At 37.0% G+C, this 23,292-nt stretch overlaps 2 protein-coding genes across 3 annotated transcripts; one reads left to right on the top strand and one right to left on the bottom strand.

Annotated features, from left to right (window-relative positions):
- Positions 1 to 1,805: 1,805 nt before the first annotated feature.
- On the bottom strand, positions 1,806 to 12,238 carry areg (amphiregulin). Of its 2 annotated transcripts, none has more exons than XM_079871362.1 (6): positions 12,128 to 12,238; positions 8,304 to 8,477; positions 6,209 to 6,425; positions 5,948 to 6,106; positions 2,933 to 3,027; positions 1,806 to 2,316 (listed from the first exon to the last, which is right to left on the bottom strand). In XM_079871362.1, exons 1-5 carry the CDS (start codon positions 12,165 to 12,167, stop codon positions 2,940 to 2,942), a joined length of 678 nt encoding a protein of 225 aa, XP_079727488.1. In that variant the 5' UTR covers positions 12,168 to 12,238; the 3' UTR covers positions 1,806 to 2,316; positions 2,933 to 2,939. The 2 variants fall into 2 exon arrangements, with proteins under 2 accessions (XP_079727488.1, XP_079727487.1); XM_079871361.1 differs by having other exon boundaries at positions 6,209 to 6,428.
- A 2,650-nt stretch (positions 12,239 to 14,888) lies between these two features.
- On the top strand, positions 14,889 to 22,876 carry ostf1 (osteoclast stimulating factor 1). Its single transcript, XM_079871363.1, has 10 exons — positions 14,889 to 15,088; positions 16,545 to 16,591; positions 16,704 to 16,754; positions 16,873 to 16,936; positions 17,321 to 17,374; positions 17,455 to 17,562; positions 20,025 to 20,074; positions 20,297 to 20,375; positions 21,682 to 21,780; positions 21,874 to 22,876. Exons 1-10 carry the CDS (start codon positions 15,055 to 15,057, stop codon positions 21,930 to 21,932), a joined length of 645 nt encoding a protein of 214 aa, XP_079727489.1. The 5' UTR covers positions 14,889 to 15,054; the 3' UTR covers positions 21,933 to 22,876.
- Positions 22,877 to 23,292: the final 416 nt, after the last annotated feature.

Here is a 23,292-nt window from a genome sequence, read left to right on the forward strand (position 1 = left end):
TCACCAAAATGAAATGTTAAAAGCTTTTCACAACACTTTGGTATGTCCATTATAATGAATAAACATAATTTTTGCATTTAAATAATTTTTAGCATAAAAGAATGCATTTTGTCATGTCACAAGGCACTTCACTGACTTTGTTAATATTTAACAAAATGTGCACAGTGTCTATAATCTTTGCCAATATTGTAAGTATTTATTTGTGTATTCATATATTCATATTTTTGAGACGTATTATAGTCAGGGAGGGTAGTGTCAACCCCATCACATACAATTAAGATGGAAAATGGTTATTTTTCAAATTTTTAATCCATAAGTATATACATATTTCATTGCTGCCAGATATGGTCTACTTACCTACACTTCAGAAGGAACAGTGTCCATTCTGAGCAAAAAACCTCAACCCCTGTCGCATATCTGTACATTTCTCATTGTTTCGGGGTTATACTGTAAACTTGTGACAGACAGGGTTGAGTTTTTCCACTTCATTTATGAATCATTTTAATGGTTATGGTTTCAGTAAAGATTTACTTACTAAAATCATGTGTATGAATCATGAATATTTGATGTAATCAATATTTGAATCTCAGGAATGACCCATATTCCAACATGAATAAGTAGGGCACAAATATATGAATCAGAGTAAAATGGCATTTCTAATTACTTGAATTACAATTTACATCTAATCATCTGTTAAGTTTTATATCATGCAATATTTTTAAACTATTATAAAGTGCTATTTGGATAATGTACACATTAAGTGATGACATTTTTTCTGAATGTGCTCAGAATCGTCCAGTTTTTAAAAATGCTTTAAGCACGTTTTTCCTTGGTTATGTGAACGTTGTATCAATTTTATCAAACGTTTTGCAAACGTTACGTTTGAATGTTCTCTGAAAAGTCCATCTGTAATAATTTCAGAAGAATGTTCCATTAACAATGTATAAATAAAGTTTTTGTGCTAACATTTTGATAATGTTATTAAAGAGAGACCACGTAACATTGAATGAACGTTCTATTAACGTTACTGGAAGACAGTTTGTCCATAACTGAGAGAACCTTAATGCCAGAACGTTGGGGTCCTGAGAACGTTCCCTGTTCGCATGGCAAGACTTTAAAGTGATTACATTTAGTGGCTGCAGCATTAATTCATTGCTCTTCTCCTCCTGGTTTGTGCCTCTATGGATGACTGACTGTTTGAGTGAATATATCTACACTTGCTCTGCCCAAGGCTAACCTGTTTAGCCTGTACACCAAAGAGAGCCGAGCGGATCAAACAATCTCACTTCCACAATGATCTGCTTTTATTTTTGTACTATATTATCTTCCATTATGTTATGAAACATCAGTTCTCATAAGGATTAAAAATGATTGAGAGAAAGAAATTGCAGGGAGAGGCGTTGGAGACTCCACCTGAGCGGGCTTAAGGATGTCAGCTTTCATCTGTTAATTAACACTTATTGATATAAGAAATTTCTCTTCACTTTTTTGACATAATGGCCTGGTTTCACAGACAGGGCTCAGATTATTAAGCCAGGATTAGGCCTTAGTTCAATTAGAGCATTTAAGTAGCTTTAATAAATGTGCCTTCGAAAAAAAAAAAAATTACTGGTGCGCATCTTGAGACAAAACAATGGCCCTGACATATTTTAAGATATTGCTTTCAGTTAAAACAGCTCAAACATGCATTTTAGTCCGGGACGGGACTTAAACCTTGTCTGTGTAACCGGGGGTTTATGTTTTATATAATAACTCACAGAAAGAGAAAAGGAAGGAAAGAAGACTGAAAGAAAGATACACATCTTATGAGAGTGTCCTTTATTTCATATGTGTACATAAATATCGCATATCAAATAAACATTACTTTATTATCAAAATATACACAAATACTAAGGAAATTATATTAATAAATAGGTAAAAACAATAAGTTACAATAGGGTTTATTATGTTATTCTAGTTGCGTACCGAATGACGCACTATACACTATGCACTTATACACTATGTACTTATGCACTATGTACTCAGCCAAGGATTTTATATGGTTATTTTATCATTCAACATCTGAGTCTTATTAAAGCTTCGACAGTTGAGTGTCCAATATTCCACACATCGTTTTTTTGGGGTTAATTAAGTGCTTCATCCAGGTATTTAAAGTCCACTTGTTCATTTTTTTTCTTTTTTTTTTAGTGCATACACGCTACTCGCACTGTTTATACTACAAAACGGCAACAAGTACAAGTGTGCGAATTGAGACGCACCTTATGTGCAATATATCTGTAGTGCAATCCACACCAGTGACATCAGTGTGACTTCTACCTGAAACAAAAACAATTTCCACAGATCAAAATAAATATTCTGACTGTACTTAGAAATGCCCAACCAGGGATTAGCATTAGCTATAACTCTATATGCTGTGCATCAGTTACAGGCTTTGTATTGTAACTATGTTTGACTGTATGGTCCCTGTTAAATAAATAAATAAAGTGAAAGTGAAATTGGGGTTTGTAGATGTTTTAATGGTAGCCTACTACACTTGGATAGTTCACCCAAAAATGAAAATTCTGTCATCATTTGCTCGGCCTCAAGTTGTTCCAAACCTGTATGAGTTTCTTTCTTCTGCTGGATGCAAAAGAAGATATTTTGAAGAATGCTGGCAATCAAACAGTTGACGGTAGCCATTGACTTCCTACTATGGAAGTCAATGGGGTCCATCAACTGTGTGATTACCAACATTCTGCAAAATATCTTTCTTTGTGTTCAACAGAAGAAAGAAACTCATACAGGTTTGGAACAAATTGAGGGCGAGCAAATTAAATGAAATTTTTGGGTGAACTATCCCTTTAAGAAGGGACTACAGCCATAACTAGAGACCTGAATATGATAGAGAAACCATAACATTGTGTCTTGAGTCTATTTTACATTTTAAACTTACTTTCTCTTCACACCATAATGTTCTTCTTCTCTAGTTTCTCTCTCTCGTTAGTGGAGCTCAGGAAAGCTGCTTGAAAGCGATGATGTGTTCTATAGCTGGAATATAACAACAAAACGACACTTAAATACATTTAGTAGTGTAGAATAGGTCTTAGTAGTTCTTAGTCAGAATTTGGCAAAAGTGCATTTTCCTTTTATGCTCCTTGGGCTTGGAATGAATTGCAAAATGTTCTTAATTTAGACGCACTTCCAACCTTAAGCCCTTTTAAACGTCTTTTACAAAATGTTCTACAGGAACAGGATACTTGTAATTGTATTAATTGATTTGCTTTTACCTAACTTTTGATTGTTGTAAATTGTGGTGTTGTCTTATTGTTATTCTTTTGTGTGAAACTCTATGTGCCGCTATCTTGACCAGGTCTCGCTGGAAGAAGAGATAATAATATCTCAATGTGATTCTCCTGGTTAAATAAAGGAAATAAAGCTCTTATTTGATAATAATGTAATTGCTTCCCAATGTACTTGATGGTAGTTGAATGTAGGAATATTTGAATGTTGTTATTTCTTCTTGTATGGTGAATTTACATTTTTTTAAAAACTAACATCTGACTGGTCAATCACAGAATCGTTCAGGAACGTAAACTGCACACACTCACACCCCAACGCCCAAACTGTCTTATCTAGGAACTTATTAGAAACATACGTTTTCAAAAATAAACATAACTGCAATTTGCGTTTTCAGAATTGGTGGTGTGTGTAATTTACGTTGTAAAACAAAATGTCCATATATCGTCAACCTATGTTTACCACAGGCTTTATTTTACTCATTAATTGAAAAACGCCATAGGAAAATCATGAGGGAACCAGGGGCGAATTAGTCTTCTGGGTTTTGACGTCATATTACTCACCCTCAAGTCGTTCCAAACCCGTAAAACTTTTGTTCATTTTCAGAACATAAATTAAGATATTTTTGATGAAATCTGAGAGATTTCTGTCCCTCCATTGACAGCTACGCAACTACCACTTTCAAGCCCCAGAAAGGTATTAATATCATTAAAGTAATCCCTGTGACCTTTTTAACCCTTTATCAGTTTTATGAAGGAACGCAAGTGGTTTGTTTTTACAAAAAAGCATGTTAATTTACCACCTAATTTACTTAATATTAATCTTGTATGCGCGTTCACACAACAAAGTCTGCTGATGATTGACAACTTCTACTTTGACACTTCAAAAAGTTCATAAAGAGATCGAAAAACTAATCCGTATGAATTGAGTGGTTTAGTCCACATTTTCTGAAGAGACTTGATCGCTTTATATGATGAACAGATTGAATTAAGGCTTTTTATCACATATATATATATATATCTTTATGAACTTCATAGTGCTAGTTGCGTAGCTGTCAATGGAGGGACAGAAAGCTCTCGGATTTAATCAAAAAGATCGTCATTGGTGTTCCGAAGATGAACGAAAGTCTTACAGGTTTGGAACGACATGAGGGTGAGTAATTAAAGGGATAGTTCACTTTGAAATAAAATTTTGGTATGTTTTAGCTTACCTCAAGGGCATCCAAGATGTAGGTGTCTTTGTTTCCACAGTAGTTTCAATTTTGATATTTTTAGGTCAAACCGTTCTTGTCTGTCAGTCATATAATGCAGGTCTATGGTCACTGTCTCAAAGAGCATGCACAGAGAAGTCCAAATTAAACAATTCCCCATCGTAAGTACACATTGATGGCCTAAGACACGAAACGAGCGGTTTGTGTGAGAAAACGAACAGTATTTATATCATTGTTACCTCTTGAACACAGCCGCGTCCAAATGATCTGAGGGCGCGGGCGGGTATAGATATATACACTAGACGTCGCCTTCGCTACTGCAGTTCATTGGAACGAAACCGTAGCCAAGGCGACGTCTAGTGTATATATCTATACCCGCCCGCGCCCTCAGATCATTTGGACGCGGCTGTGTTCAAGAGGTAACAACGATATAAATACTGTTCGTTTTCTCACACAAACCGCTCGTTTCGTGTCTTAGGCCATCAATGTGTACTTACGATGGGGAATTGTTTAATTTGGACGATGGGGAATTGTTTTAATTTGGACTCTGTGCATGCTCTTTGATACAGTGACCATAGACCTGCATTATATGACTGACAGACAAGAACGGTTTGACCTAAAAATATCAAAATTGAAACTACTGCGGAAAAAAAGACACCTACATCTTGGATGCCCTTGAGGTAAGCTAAAACATACCAAAATTTAATTTCAAAGTGAACTATCCCTTTAATGACAGAATTTTCACTTTAGGGTGAACTATCCCTTTAATGAGGGCTCTCTTGTTTGTAATACATCCTGGCGCCATCTAGCGTCTCAATTGTAATGTAGTGAAAATGACCTCAGAGAACTTTAATATATTACTGTAATTCAATATTACTGTAATATTGTCATGTTGGGGTCCTGATCTTAATAGGAACGACTGGGTCACTACATTCCTTACATATAAAAACCTTTTGATGCACAGGTTTTTGCGTAAATGCTTGAAATTAATTTAATAGACAAATATAAATAGTGCTTGCTTACATAGCCTATGAATTTCTTCACAAAAATAAAGTTTTCATTGAAATTATTTTTTAAAAATGGATTAGATGGACTGGACAGTGGAGAAAGACAAGCATCATAAAGTGTCCAGAATACATGTGAATTCCTTCAAAAGCCTCCCAAGATACACCACGCAAAGTTGCTTTATAAATATCCGGTATGAGCAATGAGATTTGTTTCCCACGTTTTGGTCGCTACATAATTTCCATACTTCCATTTGTGTTATCTCATAGTTTTGATGGCTTAGTATGATTTACAATAATAATGATATAGAATGGGTAGGAGTGTCCAAACTGCTGGTGTATAAATCTGTCACAATAGGTGCTTATTATAACCCAGGCGTGTTTTGTGAGTGAAAATGAATGAGTGTGGGTGTATTGAATATTTAGCAAGCGTATTCTGTATGTAGTGCGTACTTACTGCACACAGACCATAACCAGGATAGCTAGACAGCTGATGATTGACAGGACGACAGCCATGATGACGAGCGCGGTGTGGGTCGTTTCAGTGCTGTTCTCGTCTCGGGACGTCTCAAGGAGCTGGATCCCACAGCGTTCTCCGTCATAACCTCTCTTACATCTGAAACCATCATACATTCAATGCTGTACACAAACTGAATCCAACATTTGCCTGATATTGATTATTTGAGTGCACATGTGTGAGATGTTGTGTGTCACTCACACACAGACGGGCTCTCTGAGGCCGTGCAGGTACGTGCAGTGGCCGTGGATACAGTAGTCCACGTGAGAGGTCAGGCAGGGGTCAGCGGTGGTGCTGTGGCTCCTCTGACTGGATGTGTGATTCGGCTGAACAGGAGTGATATTTTTATTCTTTTTTCGTCCTTTGTTCTTTTTGCGCCCGGACCGCTTTTGATTCTGCTCGTCTCTACTGACTTCGGCTACTGAAAGACATAAGATGCATGAGAGACTTTGATGTGCGTGAGAATATTTGCTTTCTATACTTTTATTTATTTAATTAAAAGATTTTCATTACCATCTTTTTCACCAAATATCTCTACACTTGCTGCTTGATCAATTTATTGAATTCATTTAAGCAAGTGCAGCACAATTCTTCAACATTCTGTCACAACATTTTATTGTATTGCGTGCAATTAATTTAAGTTTGTATTATAGAAGTTTACTTTACTCATTTGCATTGGAAATAAATTAATTTATTTAATTTTTTTGCCATTAATGCCGTATTGCTGAAATTGATAAAGGGACTGGTACTGAGTGTGCAATCTATATTTTCCTTTTTTTATTTTTTTTTTAGAGTAAAATATGAACTGATTATACTTTTAGTGAGATTCACCCAGTAATTGTTATTATAATAAAACGGTGTATGTGTACCTTTGTGGTTCATAGATGATGCATTTAATGTCCTTATCAAAATCCCATAATCCCATAATCAAAGTCTGTGGGAGATTTTCACAAGTAAATTGACCTTTAGGTACAATATGTAACTTTTGGCCCTCTAGCGGTTGAAAACATGGATTGATTTTGCGGAAGAACATTGATTTGGTTGTGTTTCGGCTCTGTGTGACTGTGTGGATGAATATGGTTATCATACTGCTCATAAAACATTCACAGGCTTAAGAGATATAACATATCAATATAATGAGCTCTGTCGCGTTCTCTTTTTGCCAGCAAACAAACTACTGTTCTGTGTTTTTTTTAAACGGGTAATTCCCCAGAGGTTTGAGATTTAGCGGTAGCACTCCGTGGGCCCTATCTTGCACCCAACGCAATTGACTTTGTACACCGACGCATGTATCATTCCTATTTTGCACCCGCGCACAGCGGACTTTTCCCTCCACAGACGCACGTCGGTAAATTAGGGAGTGAACTTGCGCTCCCGGGGGCGGTTCATCGAAAAGAGGAGGCGTGTTCCAGCGCAAACGTTCCCTGGTGCTATTTTGCAGTTTCAGAAAACAATTCCACCACTGACCAGGAAAAAACCAAGTCTAAAGTCGGTGGCGCATTTTCAGTGGCGCGATATTCAGATGCTATTTTAAGGGCGCATGCTTGGCCATAATGTAGCGTGTGCACAACGCGCATACACTTTGATTCTCTCATTTACACAGAAGCAGCAGTTTTCATTTTTGCAAATCATAGGCTACATTCTTACAAGGAAAAATATTAACACACGAGGGAAATCATTGTGGAGTCCATGAAGATGTGAAAAAATAGGCATAAATCTAGCTTACACATTTACCCAAATTATTATACGCCTGTTTAACCGAAGCTAATTTGGGTGGGTTTCTCCATCCCCATACAATGTCACTTCTCTGTGTTTTACAGCCCTGACGAGAACGTCGGTCTTCTCGGCTGTGAACCACTGCTGGCAAATCCGCCGTTATAATAGGAATCTGCCATGGAACAAGCGCGCCTGCTCTTAAAGGGAATGTGAGATGTCGCTCTGATTGGTTTATTTCACATTGAGTGAATAACCACACCTATGAGTAGTGTAGCTACTTCAGACCAACCCATTTTAGATTTGCGTCGAGATCCACCAACAAAGTTACTTGCGTTTCGCGTTTGATACTTGCGTTTCAGATCATTAAAATAGGGCCCCATGTGTCAAAGTAGCCTGAGCAACTTTTCTCTATTTATGGGTATGACGAGACACACACACAGGCGAGTGACGTATGTACTGTAGGCCTACGTATTTTCCCACAAAAACGTAAAAAAATATAAACACTTATAATAGGCTTACCATAGTGAATCAGGGTAAGTCAGCGTACATTTTTTTAACAAAAAAAAGTTACATAGTGTACCTTTAAACAAAGATGGATCATTGAACATTCCTGATGGATCCTGATCATCATCAGATTCCAAATCTTCACCCACGGCACTCTGAAGCCCCTCCCCTGATGATGACATCACGGTCACATGATCCAGCGCAGATGTGTGAGCGGCTGCTGTTCTTATAGTGAAAACTGCACTGCAAGCTGCACACAAAATGAATCACAGTCTGTTATATCACATTAGAAGTGTAGTAACTTATTTTGTGTGTGTGTGTGTGTGAGGAATGCTGTTTCGGCCCAGTTTGCAAATAATAACAGGATCAAACACTTCATTATATTACAATGACACATTAACCTCAATTACGGTTTTTAAATTGAGGTTAATCTTCTAATGTTGCGGTTAATGTTGAGTCATCCTGTAAACACCCCATGAATATTCTACTGAGCAAACTAGCTGTGTATGTCGTGTGTGAGAGAGAAAATGAGAGTGAAAGACATAAGCGAGTGGAAATGTTGAGGTTATATGAGGTAACATTGCACCTGCTGCAACTACAATACACAATTAGAGTCCTTTATGTCTCCTTTTCTTGTTTGGGCACCTTTTACCTGGTTCTTTTTACAAAATACATAGTTTAGGAACTAAATATAGCATTCCATTCATGCTAAAATGTACAGTATAATAACATGTATGACGTGAGAAAAACTGGTGGTCTTGTTGGTGTGAGTTCTTCTACATATTGAGCAGGACGCACATTATATGTGGGTTTGAATATGTCTTTGTCATGTTAATTTCTACACTGAAAAAAAAAGGTGTAAACCATTTTCACTCGGAAATTGGTAGTACATATCACAATCAATCACAAAGAAACAGCAAGTAACACAGTGAATTAAATGTGAAGTTTTGAAGTAGAAAGACTGAAACAGTATTTTCTTGTAAAATGGCTACTCCAATAATCTGTTTTAGTTAAAGATTCAAAAAATATTTTTTTACAGTGTCAGTCAGTTAAAAAAGGGCAGAAATGCAGCAAAAGAAGTTATTTGACGTCAACATCGAAAGGTTGCTATATTGATCTCTGCAAGGATCAATTACTACTGAAGTCTTCATTTAATGTCAGATTATTCTAGAGAAATACATGACGACAACATAAAACTAAGCCATTACTAAGCTGTCCGCAACCCCTTCTGTAATGTTTTATTAATTCAAGATACTCAGCCAGAAAGAATGTAGGCTGGAACTTGGATTTATCCATCAGGAACTAATTGGGATCAAGACAAGTGGGCGTTATAATGCAGAATGGAGTCAGACCTGATGTGAACATGGAGGACTACTCCCATCCTGAAACACAGCCAGCATCTGTTGGCTGAAACTAAAGCCATGGTAACGCTGTCGGATAGGTGGGGTAGTTTTGATGAAAAGATTAAGACAGGCATGTTTTTGTTTGGAATAACGTGCAAAAAAGATGAGGAACAAGAAGTATCCATTAGATGTCCTCTTAGTAATCTAAGGTGCCATTGTCTGAAAATTGCAGGAGCAAATTCCTCCTGCCCTGGGTGTGTGGCAATAATTGATAATAAATTGATCTAGTCTATCGAACAGTAATTGTATTTTTTGCATGCTATTTTATACTGCACATATTCCGTTCTCCATCATATTAATTATTGGCATATTCCTTTAATATACAACTATATTAAAGGCAATTTCAGAGAGGCTAGCAATAGCAAGCTAGCTTTGAGAGCGTAAGATACCACCCTCCCTTCAGAGCATCTCCAAAGCACATGAACACGTCTTTAAAACACATGAACGCACACAGCAAAGTCTGCAAAGCATCATGAGAGACGATGTTAAGCTAACTCGTCTTAAACAAAAGCACATAACATAATACTAATGAACGTAAACATCTTACAGATTAATTTCGGTGTTGATAGTGTTGACACAGAAAAGCATAAATCCGAGTCTGAGGACGTGAACGTCACGGGTTGCCATCTCGTAATTATGGTTATGACATGACGTGAACGCAGCATGAGCTTATTATTTTGGTTCAGGAAGCGTCTGTCTGTCTGTCTACGAGTGTTTCTCAAGTGGAAGGCTGCATATCTCGGCTGCCGCGTCATCAAATGTCGCTGAAGGCCATCTCAATTTGAAGGATCCTAGAAAGCCAGCCTTCGTTTTGCGTCCTTCATTCGGCCTGTTTTGAAGGATGCATCGGATGTATCCTTCACTGCCTTAAATCACCCACAATCATTCGCACACATTCCATTTCACGGAAATAAACTGACGGAAAAGGAGTCGGTACTGAGCTTATCCGAGTTTATAATGAAATATAAGACAAAATGAATGTTTTCGGACATTAAAGCATTGATGTTATCTTTTGTTTTGCTAAACTGACAATAATGTAAGCCACTGGGAGACTGCAGTCGGTTGTCATTCACTGTACAATAAAGATTTGTAATACAAAGTATTTTTCCAAAATGAAGGGGGCAGGAACATGTGTGAAGTAGCCATGCACTCGCACATGCACATTACCGTCATCATCCCCTCATTCTAGTGTTTATTTGCTGAGGCGGACTCTAGCCTACAAGCCTCAGAATGACTGGACTAGGAAGGACGCAGCGTCACTAGGATTCAGCTTTCCGTTTGAGAAACACCCTACATCTCTGCATAGTCTCATGGAGCGCACTGATGACGTGCGATGTCTGCATGACCAGGTGTTCAGGGGAACATTCAGACCAAATGCAATGATTGGACGAACTTTTTTTGGTCCTGAGACTTCCACAGAAGACAAATGTAAAAAGAAATATTTTTAGACCACTTCTATTATTGATCGCTATCACGATGTGAAGAGAGTCTCAACCAGTCTAACAAAAAGTGTTTAAAAATAAACTGTTTTACAATTTAAACTTTGTCGTCAAATATTTCGCTTTCTTACTAATGAACACTTTGATATTTGGTAATTCAATGACATTCAGACCTTTTAAAGTGGCGTATGTGCCCTTTTATCACAGGCATGATCTGCAGTCAAACAAGTCTGCACCGAGAATGTGAGTAAATCTGTACACTCCTACAGACTGGAATCCTACGTTTAATTGTCAAAGAAATTCCTCACCTAGAAAAACACACACACACCTATTGTTATGTTCCGGGATGACCTTTTAAACGTTATTTCAGAAAGCTAAATATATATATTTAACACAGCAGTGTGACGCCCTAATACTCTGTCCTTTGCAATGAACAATAAGCGCTTTGTGACGTTGAACATGACAACAGACAGCCGAGATGTAAAATGTGTGGCATTTTGGCATACACCTCTATGGGAAAAGCCGGAGCTCACAGCTATTCAGAGGCATGTTACTACAAGCCGAATCAATTTCTCACAGCCCAGCCTGTCTGGAGACATAAACACACTATCTATACTTCACTCAGCTAGAGAGTTCATGCTAGGATTGGAGGAAGTTTACCATCCTAGAGTCAAGTCAAAGTGAAATTCAAATACAGTAAGTAAGTAAATAAATAAATGCCAAAAAATTACACTAAGCATGTTGTAGTTTCACACACTTTCTCATGATTTTTCCAGTTGTTACTTTCAGGGATTTCTTTAAATTATTTGATAGGATTTGCAATCAAAAGGAATCATTTTTAAGCAATCTAAATATTTTACCACAAAGCATAATGAGGACATATATTCACACACACAAACAAAACATAACATTTTATGATTTAATGCATTTTTAAGGACTGGAGTTTTCAGGACTGGAAAGCACAATTCAAAAATTTTTTTTGTTGTTATAATTTTTCCATTCCCGTGTCAACACTTAGGCTGACGGGTCAAGAATAGGATGGAGAAAACAAAACTCACCGACACAGAGCAGCAGAGAGGAGAGGCGCTGTAGGTTCATGGCAGCTGACAGCGGAGTTCCGTGTTGAGTTTCTGTTTGTCATGTACTTATCGTTCAGGAGGAGCTTTTATAGGGAGGTTTCCCTGCACACAATTCAGAGATAATGTGTGTGTTTGTGTTGGTGCGTGTTTGTAGGCGCCTTTTGTAAGGTAAATGATTGACGAGAGTCCATCTGTAGAATTCATCCAATGGTCATTCATACACGAGTCATTATTTTCCAGTCATTTTCCATTTCACGTCACTGATGCTGAATGCTTATGATATTGCACCTCCACTGTATTATGCTGTTGAGGTTCCAATGGGATATAAAAATACTTTTAAATAAGTAAACATGCAAATGTTTCATGTTTATTTTTTATTTTTATGCTCAAATGTGATAATGACTTTACATGCAGTTTTGGGACACAGAGTCACTGGAATTGAATTTGGCCATGGAATATTTGGGATGGAATATGAGATGCATCACGTCTGGAATAAAAAGAATGAAAAGAATGAGACATTTGGGATAGATAGATAGAGAGAGACGCCAAAATACCACCAGTACACATACTTGTTCAGTGGAAGTAAGTTGCCTGTGTGTGAACACGGCTTCATGGGTCATTAATTATGATTGCTGTCCCTGTAATTTGAGGCCCCAAAAATTACGGAGGTACGGTAGCTGTAGGAACGACCCGTTCCTTTGAGATTGCCATTATTAAACGTGTTTGTGCATCTTAAATTCTGTTACAGCCGCCTGCCGCGCAACATGTCCCTCACATCTGCATGGTAATGAGTTTCTGAAGAGCTCAAAAGGAAGAGAAATACAGCTAATGACCCTGAACTGTTAACACATGCAGACTTAGCACTAAAGACCTCATTAAATGCTAACCAGAATTTAAATAAGAAGTAAAAGACGTTTTGAGGCACTATTGGATTCATAAAGCGGACGTTTCCCTCCACTAAAAGCAATGCATTTACTACTGTGCTAGTATACGGCCCCCCCCCAAAAAAAAAATTCGATTTAAATAGGTAAATGCATAAGAGTCTATGATTGGATTAATATTTCTAGCATGTTATATGTTTGGCAACAGTTCTTCTAACCCTAATTGATTGAGTGTGCAGCTTTTCATTTCTTAAACAAGCATATAGGAAGACACATCATGGCCATATTCCAGGATCACAATGTCAAGATTCATCCGGCTCACACTGTGAAAGAATGGTTGTGAGGGAGCATGAAGAATAATTTCCACACATGAATCAGCTCCTCTGAGTCCAGAGCTTAAATTCATTAAAGTCTTTGGGATGTGCTGGAGGAGACTTTACAGAGTGCTGGACTCTTGCATTGACAATACAAGATCTTGAGCAAAAACTGATCCACCTCTTGATGGAAATAAATGTTGTAATGTTATTTTCATCAATTGAGGTGCATCACTTTTTTAAATGAACATGTTATGTGTTCATGAAATACAGTTTCACAAAGGTATAAAGGTAAGTTTGCATTCTGATCATTTTGAAGACGGCTTAAAATTCCATGTACTGATAGCTGATCGTAAGTGTTCAGTGATAACAGATCAAACATCTGTTTTGGGCTCAAAATATAAAACAGACAGGTCTGCTATGGGTAATGGATGTAATGTTATCATTTTTAAAAAAGAAACGAGTAACAGCAGGAGACATAATACACATACTATTTTGAGGCAGCTCCTTAAAGCTTGCCTGCAATGTAAACCAACTTGTTGGTGCAGCCCACTGTTATGTGTGTCCACAAATATGACACAAAAGTCTAGAGGATTGGAGCATAGAGGCCATTCCACTGGTATAAATGTACCACAAAAAAAGTAATAAAAATAAAAGAATAAAATGTATTTATATTATTTACTTGTGTGTGTCTGTGCAAATTGTTTTGAGCCTTTTTCCATGTACACAAATCTGAACGTTTTTCAGCTATTGTTAAGCATATAAGCGTAAGATGACATGCATCATCATCCTGCACATGCACACATCTAAATATGTTACAAATTAAAGGTAAATCTTTATTGTCTTCAAGGGGGGCATCTTCCCCCATCTTATACCGTTTTTTATTTATTTATTTTGGTTGTTTTTACTATTTTGGTAATACTTTAAATGACCACTATTGAGCAGTGTTGTCTCAAAAAGGCAAGTTGTGTTAAATCCATCTTTTTACTGGGCAGTATTGTTGTTTTATTGTCTATACTCATGTTAATGTTTATTGTGTAATTGATTAATGTTTGTTAATTTGATTAATAAGGTCTTATAAAGTGTAACTAATGTTTTAAGACTTTCATCATCAAACCCCATTCAGTCATTTCTATAGAAATCATTACACAACTAAAGCCACCGGAATAGACATGTTGTTGGTGACAACAAAACAGTTTTCCCCGTATTGCGACAACAGAAAATAAAACAATTATTTCCTTATGTTTGCAGTTTTGTGAGTATTTTTGTCCTGGACAACAAAAATCATTATTGAAATGATAAATATTATAATAATCTGTTGGAATATCTATCACTTTTTTTGTAGCAAATACATTTATATCGAAGTTTGAGATAATTTTAGATGCATTTTATTTTCTGAATCCATAAAAGTAACATGTTTTGGTCAAGCAACATGGCATTTCGTTGGAAACTATAGTTACCATAGTACACTTTTCGTTTTCGTTAGGTCATAGATCAGTGGGCAGTAGCCTACGGAATTTCAGACTGTTGACAGCGCGCTTGCGCAGTGCAACTTTTCCGCATTGGGCTCCTTCACGCTTCCTCATTGACAGCGCCTAAAGGAAGAAAGCAGCGTTCCTCTGTTTCATTTGCAGTTTTATAACGTTTTCACGTACTGTTGACATCTTAAATAACTCGGAAGACTTCTTCAAAAGTCTTGGAAAGTTCAGAAATGTCAAAGCCTCCCCCCAAACCAGCTAAACCAGGTAAGAGGTGCGCGTGGAGGAAAACGCCTCGGCAAACCTACTAACGTTTCATTATATATTCACGTCGTTTTGCGTTGTTTCGTTGTTTGATAGCTATACAAACACTCGGATATTCGATGTCATACAATGAAATCTATATAAGAGCATGCAATTCTATCTGTTAGTGAACTTTCTCCTGCGGGTGGAGTTTGGCGTTTCTCCAGCAAGGCAACTTTTTTTTGTAGGCTTTTCAAACGATTGTTAACATGCGTAAAACCACCACCACATCTTAGCTTCATTGTTCAATGAACAAGTCATAAAGAGTGAAACGACTTTCCACAGATGGCAGGATTGGGTTTGGAAAGAGAAAATCACTCACGCCAGCCATTATCTGTGTTTCAAAACCTAGTGATCCGATTATCAAGAAAGCGCATTTGGTCAGCTAGACGCACACTGCATTTTTGTGCGTAATCGGTGCTTTCTGAGTCGGCTGAGCGAAAAAATGATGCCTAAAATGCTGTCTAGATAGTTTGCTCAACGGTTTTGAGTCACTGCCATTGGCTTCCAGTGACCAGTTACTTCCCTAAATGAAAGAGCAGCTTCTCTCTGCTTAGTGTGCAAAATAACACTACATTTGGACTTGTGATTTAAGCTGATGTTGTGCATTCTGTCAGTCAGAGATATGTGCTGTAGGAAGAGGGAAAACTAATATTTGACAACAAAATCTTCAGACTACAAGACTTAAATACAAGGTGCATTATATGACTATTATTTTTAGTATTAATAATGCAGTTATTTTATGGAAAATCATTTGAATGGTCTAAGTAGCCAAATTTATTTTTATTTAAGTTTAAAACTGAATATTTAGATGCTTATCGGTCTCTAGCTGTACAGTAGAATTTCCTCTCCATATGTGGGTCTGCGAAGTCCACCATGCAAATTTTACCATTTGCGTAGGATGGAATATTTGGAATATTTAACATAATGTTTAGAAGTGGCCAAGGCTGCCAGAGTGTTCCCATTTCAAAGCCTGATCTGTAGGGAGTTTGGGAGGAGCCAGTTGGATCCCACAACTTTTGGTTGTTACAGGCCGAATGGAAATACCTCTGCAGCAAGGAAATGCCCTTTGTTGGGCTTATAATGGTTTGTTTATTTATATATTTTGGCCTCAGGGCTTGGGTTCCTCTGGCTCGGAGGCATACACACATTTCTGCGTCATGTGGTTTGCCCTGCATTTGAGCTACGTTTAGTTGTGAATCTGGATACTGATACCTGGCTGTAGATGTGATGGTGTTTTGCATATGGATGGGCTGATAGGTGAAGATAAGGATTTAACAGGTGAAGACTGTTTTACCTGTAACAGGTGGACCTAAAATGTGTCTAAAATGCTTCAGTGTGCAATTATCAGATTTCCTATATATTATCATTTAAAATACAGAATTAACATCTATATGTATGTTATGTGTGTTTTAAACAGGTCAGGTCAAGGTGTTCAGGGCTTTATTCACCTTTGACCCAAGGACGGTGAGTTTTATTCTTTCAACCTTAATTTGAGCCATTTCCCTTTTATTTGGGTTTTTTGATTGTTTTAGCTAGACTGGATTGAGCTCATCTTGTATATTTTCCTCTTTTTCAGCCAGATGAACTGTACTTTGAGGAAGGAGACATTCTGTACATCTCAGATACCGTACGTTTATGATCTCTCTTGCTACTGTTTGGAAGTACTGATACTTCCTCCTGTTATTATGCAGAACAGATATTCATGACTTCCATGATTTTCTAGTGATTTCTGGGTTTATTTTCAGAGTGACAGTAACTGGTGGAAAGGGACATGCAGGGGAAGGACTGGTCTTATTCCCAGTAATTACGGTAAGGAAAGCAAGTGGCAATCTAAAACCTACAAACCATCAATCCTTTACTAGTACATCTGAAAGAATTTTTAGCTTTTGTTAAACAAAATGTGTATAATATGTGATGTTTACAGCCTTTTATGATGTCGGGAAAGTTTTATTAGAGATAATCAGTGGTGCAACTATAACTATTGCGTACATACTTGGGGTTAGGGATTGGAACGAATCCCAGCCTTAAGTATCAAATCTTTTCATGTGTTTTTATTATTTATAAGTGAACAGACTTTTGCCTGGCAGAAAATAAAATGGGTGAAAATATGATGTAGTCTCAAGGCATTGCCATTGGTATGCATGCATCTTTCAGAGTATCATTCTTGTGTTGATGGGATTTGTCTTTTCTCAGTGGCTGAACAAGCAGAGTCCATAGACAACCCCATGCATGAAGCAGCCAAGCGAGGTACTCAAAATACATATATCTAGCATTTTGTTTGTTTGCTAACATGGTGAAACAATCAAATGTTTTGTGTGTGAATGCAGGTAATCTGAGCTGGCTCAGAGAGTGTTTGGATAATAAGGTTGGCATCAACGGACTGGACAAAGCAGGGAACACCGCTCTCTACTGGGCCTGTCACGGAGGGCATAAAGGTAAAAGATGCTCACATTGGTAAAAACATATGCTTTGACTATTTTCAAATGCTAATATCTGACTAGGGCTGCTCGATTATGGAGAAAATCATAATCACGATTATTTTGGTCAGTATTGAAATCACGATTATTTCACATGACTTTGGGAACTTGTTGCATTTATTAAAAAGACACCTTTCAACAATTCTTAAAAAATCTAAATTTGAACATTTATTGTACTTTTTGAACTATTAAGATAAATAATATACAAATAATACTTCAATAAGTATTTTAATTATCCCGCAGGTCTACCACTTATATTGCGGTAAATTCCCCCGCATACATTGCAAGTACAATCGCTACTTTAGCAAGTAGATTGCATGAGTAGGCTAGTCTAAATGAATCCACACCGATTATAAAATCAGATCAATCATTTTAAAACTTTCTCCAAGACGCAATTTCACAAACCTTCTCTCTCCCTCGGTTTCTCAAAATGGGATGGACAATGGACAAGGCAAGTGTCGAAACTACACTCTCGCGTTTAGGAGTCGGGACATGACAGAATTGTCACTTGCACAATCGGGCCAGCATTGCATCGTAACTAAAGTTGATTATTTTCACTTCTTTAAGTCTTATCAGTTTAAACATTCAAGCTGAGAGAGTTTATGGCTTCGGGAGGGGCGGATGTGCGCGTGTCATTCAGAACACAAGACTCCAGTAGTATATATATGTTCCTGCAAAACAGAACATGGCAAAATAATCGTTTTTACTCGATTCCGAAATTCAATTAATTGCACAGCCCTAGCAGTAGCGCCATGGCTCCAGACTGCAACCAAACCTGCCGGTGCAACTAAATTGTGTTAGAGGTCGCACCGGTGCCACCACCACGTTGCCCAACTGACAAGAGCTGCCTGTTATGTTGAATATGAGAAACAGCAAACGAAACGAAACAAAACTGCGCTACTCGTTTGAGGTGCGCGGACTGTTTATCAGCTCAGAGCAATGATAACGCAGCACGAGTTCAGAACAGGTATTCGTGCGCCGATCTTGATCACATGACACTAGCCGCGTTTCCATTACCCTTCAAATTGTGCAAACTGAAATTGCGAATTGAAAATACGCCCAATGGAAACACGTCAATTTCGCAAAAACTCCCATTTATCGCAAAAAAGTTTTTACGCTCGCATGAGGTGGTTTTTCAGGCAATTCGAAAAAGGAATATTTCGCAAAACTGCAATGGAAACAATTTTTGCGCATTTACAGTCACTTGACTTAGAAGGCGCGATGTGTCTGGACAGAATATGAGACAGAGTTCTTTATTGAATTCATAAAAGACAAAAGAATGACAGAAATACTGGATTCTAAACCTCAAAGAAATGCCACAATCAAGATCTTGAAGCAGAAATGAGGGAGAAACACCCAGAAACAGCTCATATGTGCCGCTCACAGTATAAGGGTCTTTCCTTGCTATTAATGCTTGGATAACACGCCTACGTTTCCTTCCATTAATAATAATAATGTCTAGTGCGGTACGTGGCTGTGATAGAGATATATATATATATATATATATATATATATATATATAAACTTACCAACGTCCGTTGCCATGATTTTTGGAATGACTTATCGCGAGAGGAAAAAATGCTGTTTTAGTCGCATAACATCGGTTAATGGAAACGCCGTCATTTCGCAATAGTTTTTTATCGATATTTAGAAAAAATCTCAAAAGTTTTGCGCAAATCTTTAATGGAAATGTGCCTACTGTTACTACTGCTAAAAATGAACAACATCACAGCAAGATTTAGTGGGAAGCATTCAAATTCAGCACAGAATTCTCTGTTAAAAACCCCAGGTATCATATCAAACAGCGCTGATGTGGAAACCAAAAGAAAAATTGTGCCAGGAATGAACAAGTTATAGAAGGCTTTTCAATCAACAAATCACCAACATCTGCCGTAGATTTAATGTAGCAACATTAACTGAAACCGTGGTATTGTGGTAGAAATAGACAAATGTTTAAATACATTATTCATCTCAGGATACGTACTACCTTTTAAGAGTGAAATTCAAGCACTTTTCAAGGGCTTCACACTTTATCCAGCACTTCAAAGCTCCAAATATTATACATTTTTAATGTGATTATTTGTAAAACTAAAAGTTTAAAGTTGTAGGAAAACTAAAACTTTGTGGCAAACAAACACTTATCAAAAAAAAAAAAAAAAGAAAAAGAAAATAAAGACATGAAATTACCACTCAACCAGTAGATGGCGTAAAATAGTTAAATTATCCCTATAAAAATGTGTTTTTTGCATGTTACTGTTGTTAATAAGTTGCTACTGCTCTCAAATGTTAGTCTGGAGCCCTGAGCGCACAAGTTTACCCAAAATATGAATAACATTTTGTCTAATAATGACACATAAAAGCACCATAAATACATGTTATGCAAACAAATGAGTAAAATTAATAAAAACGTTTGTTCTTAGATGTGGTGGAGATTCTGCTGAGTCAGCCGAACTGTGAGCTCAATCAGCAGGTACGTCTAATGTTGGTTAAAATGTTTCTGACAAATCACTGTTCTTGAGATCAAAGTCGTTTCATTTGAATTTGTTAATACGCACAATGAGATCAGCTTACAAAGGTGTGTATGCAAAAGTGATAGCAAAATATTTTTTTCGGAAATGGAACCAATGCTGAAAGTTCTTTATTTTTGACTCAATGTATTAATTTAAATGACGTGTGTTCATTTCCACAACAGAATAAACTGGGAGACACGGCTCTACACGCAGCTGCCTGGAAGGGTTATTCAGATATAGTTGAGATGTTGCTCAATAAAAGTAAGTAAATACGATTTTCCTCATAAACGCTTTCGTTTTCTTACACATATTTTTGTGATACAAGTGTATAATAAAAAGGTTGGTAAACGTATTCATATGTGAAGTCGTACTACAAGTGACCTAGTTTTGTTGCGACACATGTTTGTAATATATCAAGTACCAAGTTGTGATGTGTTTTTGCACACCCACAAAAAGTGACAATTTTAACATGCTATATAAAAATATCTGTGGGGTATTTTGAGCTAAAACTTCACATACACACTCTGGGGACATCAGAGACTTATTTTACATCTTGTGAAAAGGGCATTATACCACCCCTTTAAGGTCTGGCAATTTTACATTTCAACTAATTGTTTTGATTCCCTTGTCACCCCTGTCTTAGATGTGTAAAATCTTTGATTTGTAAGCGTGAATGAGTGTCCTGCTACATGGAGACGGGACACACGTTTTGGGGTTGCTTTTTATTTTACAGTACTTGCACTTACATGTACTTACAGTAAACTTACCTAAGAAAGTACTGGGTAATATAGGGTAACAATAAGGGTTAAGGTTAGGTTTGGGGATAGGTTCAGGGTTTCTACCTAGTTATTGTGTGCGTGTGTGTGTGTGTGTGTGTGTGTGTCTGTGTATAAAATAAAGTGCTACCCATTTTGGACCATATTTTTGTAAGGCTGGCAGTAGTGCATGACAACAAAAATTTCAATAAGCAAATATAGGTTGACAACACTACAGAGTCAAGCCACAACACAATGGAAACACAGCAAAATACCACGGAAATGCTCTCGTTCTTTTCTTGGCCGCTATAGAGATTGCGTCAAAGCTATTACTTGAGGTAATGGTCTGACGAAATCCAAATTTTGGACTTTTTTTTTTTTTTTTTACTGTAGTACCAAACTTTTTTTATAACCCCCTTCAACTGCATTTATTGGTTTTGAAATTATTTATATATTTTATTTATATAGCGATGTGAATTTAAAGTGTTATTTAAAAAGATTGGTGCTCTAAAAGCTTTTTAATTGTGTTAGACCATTATTACCTATAGCACAAATTTTAGCTTAAAAGCTTTATGTGCCCGGGAATTGCCAATAATATGTGCAAAGTAAAAAAGCATTGGTATGGTAAAAATGGTAACAAATTTGGATTTTTTTAGTCCATTGCAACTAGTATGAAGCCTGCATGTTAACTTTAACACCCGCTCTATGGTGGCTGAGTAACGGCACAGTGAATTAGGCTGATTGGTTGTGATCTGCAGCTGCATGTTCAATATCGTTTCATTGTTTATATTGCGTCTGTGTTCATATTGTAGATGCCGGGACAGATGTCCTCAACAACGAGAAAAAGACAGCCCTGGAAATGGCCACCAATGCACAATGTGCCTCTCTGTTGAAGAGGAAACTGGGAGGAGGTGAGTCAAAAGGCGTCTCCTTTCAGTTACCTACTAAAGATATCACTTCCTGTGAGAACGATTCACACAAATGTCTGTCTGTTGGATTTACAGTGATTCTGCGCACCCACAGCAATGCAGAGGAGTATCTCGATGATGAAGACTCCGACTGAGAAAAGAGCAGCACTAATGAAGTCCATTCATTCCTACATTCATTCCAGCACAAACCATCACATGTATATAGTTCAGATATCTGTGCGAGAAACATTACTTACAAAAGTTGGGAGGATATGAAAGCTGGTTGCCGTTGTCTGATTGGCTCAACTTTTCTTCTTAATTCCAGTTCATTGTTAAAAGTATTGCAGTACTTACATGTTTAGGATGGACACAGTGAACATTTGTTCTTCTACTTGCTGCTCCTCTCTTAACTGTATTTATTCCGTAGAACTGTCTTTATGATTTTAAAGTGCCTTTTTTAACAGGGAAATCACCCAGAACATCTCAAAGCCCTGGGTCTTTTTATTCCAATAGTTTTATGCATGTGTGGGTAAGCGTGTGCGCCCCTGAGCATTTTACCTTTTTAATTGTGGTTTGTGTGTATGTGTATCAAGATGTTCTTTGATAGAGTGGCATGTAAATCTAAACATTACAACTATGCAAATAAATCAGTGGCCTTTGCTTGATATGCAGTACTCAAGCTTGGAGCTTGAATGCATAGTTATTTGAAAGTGTCCTATTTTGATCTTGTGTGCATTCATTTAGCCGTATTTTATTAGGTTAAAAAAAGGGTAGTTGGCTTTTTTTAATATCAAGATTTTTATTTTCAAGTTTAGATGCTGCCATTTCAAAGTATTTCCCTACTTTTAATATAAAAATGATATAGCCTATAAAGGCATACTAGGGAAGAATACATTTCAATCTTACTCTCCAAATTGCATGATGAAACTGAGGATGTTGAATGATAATAAAAAAATTCATCAAAATTACAGATCATCTTTCTATATTTAAAACATGCTATAGGCATATTAAGACATGAAGTTAGTTCAAATACCTTAAAAACAAGTGTGTTTTCGCTGTGGTTCCTTTGACTAAAATAATAAAGCGTTTTTATGTTTGTATTTGAGAGCATCAGTGCGATTCATGCCAATCACTACATTCGCTCTTACTTAATTTATCCATCTTAACTGTAGTTAAAGCCCATCTTAATTCAATGTTATTAATCAATTTGCGTATATTTTTTAAAGAAGAAATTGATATAATTTGTCGTGAAAAGACTCACCTCAGACACTCGCGCCATTTTGCTGTTGCATGCTCACGCTGCTGGAGACAAAGCTTGCGCATTTAAAAATGAATTAGCAATTTACTTAAATAAAAATTATTAGGAAGTGTTGAAAATAACCTAACTATAAAATTAAACGGTCCAACTCTCACCGAAAATTAAAAATCTAAGGATATGTATGAAACTAGACAATCGATTTGAACTAAATGTCTGTCTGTTGGATTTACAGTGATTCTGCGCACCCACAGCAATGC

The sequence above is a fragment of the Squalius cephalus genome (genome assembly GCF_949319135.1).
Source record: "Squalius cephalus genome assembly, chromosome: 5".
Taxonomy (NCBI): Eukaryota; Metazoa; Chordata; class Actinopteri; order Cypriniformes; family Leuciscidae; genus Squalius; species Squalius cephalus.

Coding starts and splice junctions, on each gene's coding strand:
- areg (XM_079871361.1), bottom strand. CDS start 12,167: ATGAACCTACAGCGCCTCTCCTCTCTGCTGCTCTGTGTCG. Junction 6,429..8,303: donor TGATCCATCTTTGTTTAAAG/GTACACTATGTA, acceptor TATGTCTTTCAG/TAGCCGAAGTCAGTAGAGAC. Junction 3,028..5,947: donor CTGGTTATGGTCTGTGTGCA/GTAAGTACGCAC, acceptor GTTATATTCCAG/CTATAGAACACATCATCGCT.
- ostf1 (XM_079871363.1), top strand. CDS start 15,055: ATGTCAAAGCCTCCCCCCAAACCAGCTAAACCAG. Junction 15,089..16,544: donor CCCCAAACCAGCTAAACCAG/GTAAGAGGTGCG, acceptor TGTTTTAAACAG/GTCAGGTCAAGGTGTTCAGG. Junction 16,592..16,703: donor TCACCTTTGACCCAAGGACG/GTGAGTTTTATT, acceptor CCTCTTTTTCAG/CCAGATGAACTGTACTTTGA.